This window comes from Protobothrops mucrosquamatus, unplaced genomic scaffold (genome assembly GCF_001527695.2).
Source record: "Protobothrops mucrosquamatus isolate PMUCROS unplaced genomic scaffold, P.Mucros_1.0 scaffold2625, whole genome shotgun sequence".
Lineage (NCBI taxonomy): Eukaryota > Metazoa > Chordata > Lepidosauria > Squamata > Viperidae > Protobothrops > Protobothrops mucrosquamatus.
The window spans coordinates 428,041-439,718 of NW_015388679.1; the positions used below are offsets into that span (position 1 = coordinate 428,041).

Here is an 11,678-nt window from a genome sequence, read left to right on the forward strand (position 1 = left end):
TCAGCTATTTTCTGGAGAACAGCAATTACTATCTTGGTTCCACCTTCCTTGACCCAGCAGAATATTGCCTGAATTCTTAATTTCCCAGTAAATTTGGGTAACTGAACATGTAGCTCCTTCCAGTAAATCATCCTCTGGTTTTAATCTTCTTTCGAAGGGCTGAGGCCAGAAATATTACGACTTCTAGCATCCCTTCCTCCTTGGCAGAAAGTTGCACATTATCGTAAGGGAGGCTACTAAGAAGGCCAAGGGCTGTAGGTTAATTTGCAAAGTTAATTTTTTTTAAAAAAAAAAAGCCCCCCAAATTAAGAACGGTGAGCCAATTTTGTATTTTGCCAAGACATTTTTAAATTCTTTTTGCAGTGACTAATATTTATGAAACTAAACACTTTCCCTTCCAGCGTCGAGACCATCAATGATGGGAAATTCCACATGGTGGAACTATTAGTTATGGACCAGATTCTGTCACTATCCATCGATGGAGGAAACCCCAAAACCATCACCAACCTGTCCAAGCAATCCACTTTGAACTTTGACTCCCCACTTTATGTTGGAGGTGAGTTCTTCCTGCCCCAGAGATGCAAAAAGTGGGTCCGGTGCCTTGGAAAACGCAGTTGGGCGAAAGCGAAGAAGGGACTCCATTCTCACTTTTTAAAATAACTAAGGTGTCTCACAGCAGCTCAACAGCTAAGCCTTTCTAAGCTCAGATTTTATTTTATTTTTTTGGGTGGATGGAATTATTTGCTATACCTTGCACTATATTAAGAGTGGAGTCTATTAAGTATACATCTGGAATATTTTTTTTCTTGTTCCTTTTTTAGTTTCCCTTTTTTTATAATTTAGTGTGTTTCATTCTGCTTTCTTTTTGCATTTAGTTAATTTTTTTAAAATAAAAATTAACTCAACAAAATCCCCCCCTTTTTTTTGGCCTTGTCAATATGGCTTTTATGGGTCTACCGTGGAGTGATCTAATTCAGCCACCGGAGAGGTCAAACAAAGTGTCAATATCCTGTGAAGTGATATATTATCATTGCATTTCTCCAGCCTTATCCATCCAGTTCTGTAAAAATCCTATAAGGAAACCAGGAATGCTTTATAAGAGGGTCAGTGGGAAGGGTGGGAACAAACGGGTGGTCTGAATATTTGTGTAGAAAATTGAGAGCAAGTAGGTGACCTGGGTAGCATCTGCATTAAATAACAGAGGGACAGAATCCAGATCACGTGAAGTGTTAATACCACCTTACAAGGCCTTGGTAAGGCCACACTTGGAATACTGCATCCAGTTATGGTCACCACGATGTAAAAAAGATGTTGAGACTTTAGAAAGAGTACAGAGAAGAGCAACAAAGATGATTAGGGGACTGGAGGTTAAAACATAAGGAACGGCTGATGGAATTGGGTATGTCTAGTTTAAGGAAGAGAAGGACGAGGGGGGACATGATAGCAGTCTTCCAATATCTCAGGGGTTGCCCCAAAGAAGAGGGAGTCAAGCTATTCTCCAAAGCACCAGAAGGCAGGAAAAGAAGCAACGGATGGAAACGAATCAAGGAGAGAAGCAACCTGGAACTAAGGAGGAATTTCCTGATAGATAGTAATCAGTGGAACAATTAATCAGTAGAAAGGAGAACTTATGGGTGATCCATCACTGGAGATTTTTGAGAAGAGATTGGACAACCATTTGTCTGAAATGGTGTAGGGCTTCCTGCCTGAGCAAGGGGGTTGGATTAGATGACCTCCAAGGTCCCTTCTAGCTCTATTCTGTTCTGCTCTGCTTCCATTCCATTCTATTCTATTCTATTCTATTCTATTCTATTCTATTCTATTCTATTCTATTCTATTTTTCTTCATTCTATTCTATTCTATTCTATTCTATTCTATTCTATTCTATTCTATTCTATTCTATTCTATTCTATTCTATTCTATTCTATTCTATTTTTCTTCATTCTATTCTATTCTATTCTATTCTATTTTTCTTCATTCTATTCTATTCTATTCTATTCTATTCTATTCTATTCTATTCTATTCTATTCTATTCTATTCTATTCTTCATTATTCTATTCCATTCCATTCTATTCTATTCTATTCTATTCTATTCTATTCTATTCTATTCTATTCTATTCTATTCTATTCTATTCTATTCTTCATTATTCCATTCCATTCCATTCCATTCTATTCTATTCTATTCTATTCTATTCTATTCCATTCCATCATTCCTGTAAACAAAATGAAGTAACAGTAAGTCTTTCTGCAGTGAGCTGGTTGTTTTAAGTGAGCCATTTCTCCCAGATGCTTTTCCTTCCTTCCTTCCTTCCACCTCTTGAATCTCCCATCTCCAGGCCTCCCCGTGAAGAAAAATGTGCCCGCGTTGCCCCAGCCTCCGGGCCAAAATGCCACCAGTTTCCACGGCTGCCTCCGAAACCTCTTCATCAACAGCGAGCTGCAAGATTTTAGGAATGTCCCGTTGCACGTTGGGATTCTCCCCGGCTGCGAGCCGTGTCTGAAGAAGGTCTGCGCTCACGGGACTTGCCAGGCAACGAGTCAGTCCGGCTTCACCTGCCAGTGCGACGAGGGATGGGCCGGCTCGCTTTGTGACCAGCAGTCCAGCAGCCCTTGCCTGGGGAACAAGTGAGTCCTGCTTCAATACCACTTTTAATGGAGAAAGACTTTGGCCCGGGAGAGAAGCTTTATATGGTAGTCCGCCACTTACAGCTGTTCATTTAGTGACCGTTCAAAAGCTACAACGGCACTGAAAAAAGTGACTTGGGCTGTTTTTCACACTTACGACCGTTGCAGCCTCCCCAGGGTCATGTGAACGGAATTTGGACACTTGGCACCTGACTCGTATTTATGACGGTCGCAACGTCCCTTTGGGGTCAGGTGATCCCCTCTTGTGACCTTCTGACAAGCAAAGTCAATGGGGCAGCCAGATTCACTTAACAACTGTGTTACTAACTGAACAGCTGTTGTAAATAGAGGTCTACCTGTATTTGTATGAATGCCAGTGATCTAATGCAGTGGTTGTGGTCATTGTGGGTTCCATGTTGGTTGTTGAGAAAAGCAGAACGTATGATCTGTGATATCCTGTCACAGGTCTTCCATGACACATCTACAGTGGCTCTTTTCCCAGGTGTTTCTGCCTCCTTGCCTATCACTTGGATGCGCCAAAGCTGATTTATTCTGTCCTAGAGAGTTACTGGAATCCATAGCTCTGTTCCAATATTTGAAGGGCTCCTACAAACAGGAGGAGGTCAAACTATTTTCCAAAGCACCAAAAGGCAAGACGAGAAACAATGGATGGAAACTAACCAGCAGTTAAGACAGAGGCAACCTACAACTAAGGAGAAATTTCCTAACAATGAGAGCAATCCACCAGTGTAATAGCTTGCCTTCAGAAGTTGTGGATGCTCCATCACTGAAGGCTTTCCAAAAGAGACTGGACAACCATTTGTCTGAAATGACATAGGGTCTCCTGCTCAAGCAGGGGGTTGGACTAAAAGACCTCCAAGGTCCCTTCCAACTTTATTATTCTACGTTAATAGAATATAAAATAATAATTGGAATAGAATGGAGAATGGAATAGAATAGAATAGAATAGAATAGAATAGAATAGAATAGAATAATGAAGAATAGAATAGAAGAGAAGAGAATAATGAAGAATAGAACAATAGAATAGAATAATGAAGAAGAGAAGAGAATAATGAAGAACAGAATAGAATAGAATAGAATAATGAAGAATAGAAGAGAAGAGAATAATGAAGAATAGAATAAAATAGAATAAAGAATAGAATAGAATAGAATAGAATAATGAAGAAGAGAAGAGAAGAGAATAATGAAGAATAGAATAGAATAATGAAGAAGAGAAGAAAATAATGAAGAATAGAATAGAATAGAATAGAATAATGAAGAAGAGAAGAGAATAATGAAGAATAGAACAATAGACTAGAATAGAATAGAATAATGAAGAAGAGAAGAGAATGAAGAATAGAATAAAATAGATTAGAATAGAATAGAATAATGAAGAAGAGAAGAGAAGAGAAGAGAATAATGAAGAATAGAATAGAATAGAATAATGAAGAGAAGAGAATAATGAAGAATAGAAGAGAAGAGAAGAGAAGAGAATAATGAAGAAGAGAAGAGAATAATGAAGAATAGAATAATGAAGAGAAGAGAAGAGCTGGAAGGGACCTGGGAGGTCTTCTAGTCCAACCCCCTGCTTGAGCAGGAGACCCTAGTCCATTTCAGACAAAGGGCTGTCCAGCCTCTTCCAAAAGGAATAAGCCCTGGGCCCTTCCCCTTCGGAGCCCAGTCGCAAGAAAGACGCAGAGTGTCCCTGAGCCTGAGGTCGGGTGAATAATCCACTGTCGTTCTCTTGGGCTTCTCTCCCCTGTAGATGTGTACATGGTGCCTGCTTGCCAATCAGTGCGTTTTCATACAGTTGTAAATGCCTGCAGGGATACGGAGGCGCCCTCTGCGAGGACGACGGGGAGGTGTTTAACCCCTGCCAGCCCCTCCGATGCAAACATGGTCAGTGCAGGCTTTCAGGCCTTGGAAAACCATATTGCGAGTGCCGCAGCGGATATACTGGGGAGAGCTGCAATAAAGGTGAGCCTCCGGTGCGCCGGGACTCGGTTTCCCATTAGAAGGGGAAAGTCCTAGTTTTTATCTGAATAGCAAAAAAAATTTTGCTTTGGTTTTTTTTTTCTTAAAAAAAAAAAATCCTGTTCGGCATGCACGTGCTCCAATTTCCTTTCTGATTCAATTTTTTTTTTAAATTTTCTTCTTCATCTCCATCCCTGACCGACAATTTTAGTACGTTTTCAGCTTTGCTTTATGATTAACAGAGAGAGGGATGGTTTTTAATTGCTTTTTTATTTTATTTTGTAGCCTAAAACCAGGAAGGTTTTTTTTCTTACCTCCCCCCCACCCTTTTCACGATTTTGCTATAAAAACTTTTCTCTTTCTTCAGAAGCACCTTTTTGCTATATTTAAACTGCCGCCTTATACCTCCTGTATCTTTCTGTATTTATTGTTTCTCTACCTCCTGCAACTCTGAAGCCAAAACCAATGATTCTGCTGCTAGCTTTATCCCAAATTCTACTTTTGACCTCTCATCTTCAACTGATTTATCACAGCGAATTATGCAGGTGAGATGGATAAAAACAGGGTGACGGTACACCCCCCCCTTTTTTTTCCACTTCCCTTCTGTGTCTCCTGTCTTTTCTCTCTCTGTCCCTTCCCATTTCTAGAGCTGGTATTTATTTATTCTGTGCTTTTGGCATCTGTGGGATTACAGTAGGACACCGGGAACGGAGCTCTCCCACTTAAGCCGATTTTATGCCTCGATAATTTATGGAGCTAGGGGACTGGAGCCTCTATTAAATCACAGATTGGATAGTATTTAACTCTAGGTCTAAGAAGTGAAATTGCATGCTGTCTCAAACATTTCCGAACCGTCAAAAGAAAACCAGCTGGCTGTTAAAAATAAGAGGATATGTGTTTTTGTAATAAAGAAAAAGATTTTAACTTTCCAGTTTTCTGGTCCTAGTAGTAGCAGTGCATTTTGAGTTTGGATTTAAATCAGCAGCAAAATAAAGGCTGTTCTGGGTGTGCATGTCAGCTTTAATCCTATAGAGGAGAATCCTTGGGTCTTTCTTTCTTTCTTTCTTTCTTTCTTTCTTTCTTTCTTTCTTTCTTTCTCTTTCTTTCTTTCTTTCCTTCCTTCCTTCCTTCCTTCCTTCCTTCCTTCCTTCCTTCCTTCCTTCCTTCCTTCCTTCCTTCTTTCTTTCTTTCTTTCTTTCTTTCTTTCTTTCTTTCTTTCTTTGCTTGTTTGTTTGTTTGTTTGCTTGTTTGTTTTCTAAGCCAAAAGAAAAATGAAGCAGAAGGGATCTTGAGTGGCTGCTCTGAGTAAGAGGCGCCCTTAAGCGTCCCTCCTACCTGGTGGCTGTTCAGGAACTATCCTGCTTTTCTCCCCTTGCAGAAATCTCTTGCCGAGAAGAACGAATCCGGGATTATTTCCAAAAGCAGCAAGGTTACGCCGCGTGCCAAACGACGGAGAAGGTTCTGAGACTGGAGTGTAAAGGGGGCTGTGAGAACGGGCAGTGTTGCAGGCCTCTGAGAAGCAAAAAGAGGAAATATCTCTTTGAATGCACCGACGGCTCCTCCTTCGTAGGCGAGGTGGAGAAAGCGGTCAGGTGCGGCTGCACCCAGCAGTGCCTCCCTTAAAAACAGCCCGGTCCTTTTCCCGCCCTGATTTCCTTTTTGGGAAAATCCTGTAGCGGCCGCCTCTTGGACTAAAGCAAGGCTTCGTAGCGGATATATATTGTAAAATACAAAACAGGCTTATTTTTATTACAAGAATCAAAGAACTGCTTCTTTAACTACAAAAAGCAAAGTCAAGTTGCTCAGAGGGACTTCTTGAAACTCCAAGGACTTGAAGGAAGGAAATATGTATATGTAAAAAAAAAAAAAAAAGACCCCGATAAAATTTCAACCGGGATAGGAAAATTTCAACGACTTTTAACACTCAACGTTCTTCAAGACACACTGAAGATACAGACGCCCTTCGCTCAATTCTCTTTCGGTTTGATCCTTGCGTTGAGGAGAGAGAAAATATAAAGTTTTCCTTTTATCTACTTTAAGTTGGGGCAGGGGGACCTGCTTCACTTTGCTTTGGTTTTATTTTCTTCACGAGACCGAGAAGACCGCTCTCGGATGGAAGAGACTCCTTTTTACAAGTTGAAGAAGACAAAAAAAAAATGCGATGCATTTTGTACAGTGTAAAAAAAAAAAAGTTGAGAAAATGAAGAGCTTTTGCTAATTCACCATTATCCTGAGATCTTCTAATGCATTTTTTTTAATGTTAGCATGTTACAAAGACAGGAAAGAAAGAAAGAAAGAAAGCATTTACCAGCCCTCTTACAGTATTAATTTTTTTTTGTAATATAAATGATAAGATTGATAAAATAGATTATTGTTGAGAAAATTAGATATAATAACGGAGTTTTGTTTCTATGAATTCTGAACGGCTCTATACAGTATTCTGTTTATTGAGAAATATTTATTGTATCAAAGTACACTGTACTTAACATCTAGGCCAATCTTTTTACTTTTTCCCCCCAATGCTTTAATATATATTAATTTATATTTGTCCTGATATTTTTGTATTTTCAGTTGTTGTTTTTTTTAAAAAAAAGAGAGAGAAAAAAAACCTTAAAATCAGGATATTTGCAATAGGACTAATATAGCAGATTCTCACGGGATAAATAGATTCAGTCTGGATTAATATTTTTTACTGTAACACCTACCAGCTGGTATCCCTCAAAGGACCAGAGACTGCGAACAATCTGATTATTTTCATTATAGCAAGGAAAGATGACAACTCTCAAGTCTTTGTAATATATAAGGAAATTGTTTTTACAATAGGTGGCAGATGTTATAGATGTGATTCTCCCCTTCCCCACCAAGTATACGTTACTTTTCAGAAAATGAAACTATGTGTTGAAAATGACACTAGGAGATAGATATTTTCAAACTAATGTTCCCTTGGAGTTTCGTACCTTTAAAATGAATAAAAGAGGCTGTATTACCATTCCCCCCATTATTAAAACTACTTTACACGCCCAAATATTTTCCTTCGTTAACACGTTGCTGCTAAGTATAACCTAGAATTGGTAATAATTCTTTATAGTGGGTTGTGTTCTTTTTTTAGTAAATCACGGGGTACCCTGTAAAAAAAGGGGGGTTTAACTTCTTTTATACAAGGAAAAAGATAGTTGTACATGTGTAATATGGTGTTGCTTTGTCTAATTTGGACCGGTATCAGTATCTTTACTGATATTTGTAAATTAAACAGATCTTTACCTCAGTGCCACTTCTTGTAATTTCTCAAAGGAGTTTAAAGTCCTTGGTGTCACCAGCCTTTCAAATATGAACTGGAATTTCTCTTGGGAGAGAACTGCAAAAGTTCTTATACCAAATGTACGAAAAATCAGTTGTTACTGCAGCTGCACAGCTGCCCAGTGCAATCTATTATACTTAGGTTTTACTATGTCGTATAAAACATACGAATAGAGGGAAGGCTGGATAGAAGAAAAGCAGAAAGGAATGACTCAAAGGTGGCTTTTTCGAGAGACGACTTACTTCGTTTTTCCTTTCGCTTCTCATCCAAGAAGCTTCCTCAGTTCTGACTGAATTGGTGAGGAATGGAAGGATTTATCCTTCTATTCCCCACCATTCAAATCCAAGAAGCTTCTTCAGTTCTGACTGGACGTTCTTTGTTTTTCCCTTGATGACGTTTCGCTTCTCATCCAAGAAGCTTCTTCGGTTCTGACTGGACTTCCTTTGTTTTTCCTTGAAGACGTTTCGCTTCTCATCCAAGAAGCTTCTTCAGCTCTGAAGAAGCTGAAGAAGAACTGAAGAAGCTTCTGGGATGAGAAGCGAAAGGTCTTCAAGGAAAAATAAAGGAAATCCAGTTGCCTCCTGAAAAAGCGCCTTTGGGACAACCGTGATCTGGATGACGGAGAATCTCCATAGACATTCAGGAAGGAATAAGCTGACACTGTAAGGGAGAAGGTGGCAGAAGGACTCATGGACAAGAAAATGAAGTCTAAGGAACTTGGGGGTAAAACATCCCATTTTAAGCTTCCTAAGAAATGTCCCAGATACCTTAGCTCTTTTTAATATTGAGCTGTGGTGGTGCAGTGGTGAGAGTGCAGTATTGCAGGCTGACTCTGCCCACTGCCAGCAGTTCGATCCTGACCGGCTGAAGGTTGACTCAGCCTTCTATCCGTCCTTCCGAGGTCGGTAAAATGAGGACTCAGATTGTTGGGGGCAACAGGCTGACTCTGCAAACCGCTTAGAGAGGGCTGTAAAAAGCACAATAAAGCGGTATATAAGTCTGCTTGTGCTATGGCTACTGCTAATGCTGAGCTGGAGAGCATGTTCAGTCTTTTAAAGAAATATTGGAGAATTCAGTGGGTGATGGAACGGAGGGGCGTTCAGAATGATCCAAAGGATGGAATTGAACAAAAGAGAAAGGAGGGCAAATTAAAAAGGGAAGCTGGATGAAGGATAAATAAGATGAAGGACGAGATACCAAAATATCAGGGCAGAGAGAATTCAATCCCTTTCAAGGCCCTGCATTAGTTCTACAAACTTTTGACTAATTCTGCTTTAGTGCCAGTTTGATGGCACAAAGAACCGAAGGATCAGATCTCTGTTTGTTTGTTTTTTAATCTAACATGAAAATGACACTGCAGCTTTCTGTTCTTTTCCACCCGAACTGAATTGTCTGCTCGCGCACGCTGGAGTTTTATGAGAGAATAAATTCCGCCTCATTTCATAGTCCATTTTTATGTGTGTTAAAAAATAGTAGCATATCCTTTTATTCTTTGGGGAGGGGACAGAATGGGAAGAAATGAGATCTTTTTGACGGTTATTGTAAAAGCAGAGTTCACGTTCGCAAACATTCCTCACGAGTGGCGAGGCAAAAACATTGACCGGAGTATCAACTATCTGAAGTGTCCCATCAAATAAATCTTATGGCTGCTGGGCCAGGATAATTCTGTAGGCCCGAAACTACTCCGTATGAGCCACTGAATTCTAAGGCAATGACACAACAAGTGAAAGATACAATTACACAATTGAGGAAGGTTATATAAGTCGTTAAATTCGTTTAGTGGCCATCAAAAATGACAACAGCATTGGAAAAAAAAAAGTGGCGTGACCGTTTTTCACACTTACGACCGCTGCAGCATCCCCAGGGTCACGTGATCAAAATTTGGATGCTTGACTCTCATCCTCATTCATCCTTTTAGCCATCATCTCATCCAGTGCAGGATGAAGGCCTCTTCCACCCATGTTTCCACCCAAGGCGCTCCTAAGCTTCCTTTTGGCAATTGGACCGCCATATTTGGCTGAGGTGAGTCTTGATCCATCTTGCGCTTGGCAACTGGCTCGTATTTATGACGGTCGCAGTGTCCCTGGGTCATATGATCCCCTTTTGCGACTTTCTGACCAGCAAAGTCAAATGATTCACTTAACAACTGTGTTACTAGTTTAACAACTGCAGCGATTCTCTTATCTGTGGCAGGAAAGGACATAAAACGAGCGAAACTCACTTAACAAGTGTGTCACGTAGCAACAGAAATTTTGGGCTCAGTTGTGCCTGTATCCTGAATTACATCTGAGAAACAAGCCAGAGCTTCATGTGGAATGACAGAATAACAAGAGTTGGAAGGGGCCTTGGAGGTCTTCTAGTCCAACCCCCTGCTCAAGCAGGAGACCTTATCCCATTTCAGACAAATAGCTGTCCAATGGGTGTTACTGTGAACTCAGCAAGTGATTTGAAATGTATTTAGTACCTTTGACAATGCTGAACTTCAAGCCATCAATTCCCAACTTTGGTATACTTTTATAAGAAAAAGTCTGCCTGGAGAAAGAATGACTTGGAGAAAGCAAATCCTGTTAATGCATTGACCAAGATCGAGACCCCTTCCAGGCTTTGGCTGACTGCTCTCCAGGGCAGTTATAAACACATTAAGCCACTCTTTGATCTCACACCTTCTAGAGAAGCTTTAAATCAATTATCCATGAAGTTTCTCAGCTTCTCCTCTTTACAGCCCATAAAACTATGCTTTACTGCAGCCTGACGCCTTATAGATCAAAGATAGCAAAGGGGCTTCAGGTCCCAAGAAAGACATTACTGAGGGGTTATTTTTATTATTATTTCCTTGTCTCTCTTTCAAAACACACAGTTGCATCCATTCAGTCCCAAAGATGGAGGTGAGGCAATCCTTTCACGCAGGTTCAACAAAGAATATTGTGTAAGAAGCAAGAATTCATTTCATGGGGAAATGACAGCGGTTGCATTAAGTGTAAAGGGTTTTTTTTTTAAACAGTAATATGTTTTTTTTATTTTGTACTAGCTGTACCCGGCCACGCGTTGCTGTGGCTCAGTCTGGTTAAATGGAAAAGAAAGAAAAGAGAAAACGCACGTTTGTAATATGTTTAATTTCACAATGCTAGTGTGTGTTGCTTTTACATCCAACAGATGGCGCTGTTTTTCAAAAACATGTTTTTACCTGTCACAGGTGTGACATCTATATAATAGTAGGTATATAAAAACACGCGCGTATTCGAATGCAACATTGTGTCAAAATTTCAAAGCAATCGGTAGAGAACTTTCGGAGATTTAAGATTTTGAACAAACGAACATTTACATTTTTATTTATATAAATAGTATGCCTTATTTTAATTATGATGCTTCTGACATGAATAAACAAACAGTAATACTGCACTATTCTACACTATATATGAATGTAATATTTGCAGTATACAGCTATGAATTCTGGATGTAGTCAAAGCCACCTTCTCTTGCTACGGAAAGTTGGAGAGACAAGCATTTTACTAAAGGAGTATCTCTCCTAATGTAAGAGCCACAGCATGCTTTTTTTCCTAGAGGTATAAAGATTCTCCCAATATCTGCATTTGGCACAGTGTCAAGTTTTTATACCACCCATTTTAGCTAAAGTACTTGTCAGCGCTCAGGGTTCGTCCTGTTAATTATTTTTCAAAATGATCATGGATCAGGGCGTTTAGGAGACATTGATAAAGTCATCATATGACAGAAAAGTTGGGAGGGATGGATGGATAATACTTCTAGAGCAGGAGTGGGCAAC

The 11,678-nt window shown here is 39.8% G+C and overlaps 1 protein-coding gene across 1 annotated transcript in view; it reads left to right on the top strand.

The window, feature by feature from the left end:
* SLIT2 (slit guidance ligand 2) overlaps nt 1–7,866 on the top strand; it is a 193,580-nt gene extending 185,714 nt beyond the window's left edge. Inside the window, exons 31-34 of the mRNA XM_029285971.1 lie at nt 402–556; nt 2,337–2,625; nt 4,391–4,602; nt 5,978–7,866. Of these exons, the coding sequence (XP_029141804.1) occupies nt 402–556; nt 2,337–2,625; nt 4,391–4,602; nt 5,978–6,222 (901 nt within the window). The 3' untranslated portion in view covers nt 6,223–7,866. The remainder of the gene's footprint in view (nt 1–401; nt 557–2,336; nt 2,626–4,390; nt 4,603–5,977) is intronic.
* Nucleotides 7,867–11,678: the final 3,812 nt, after the last annotated feature.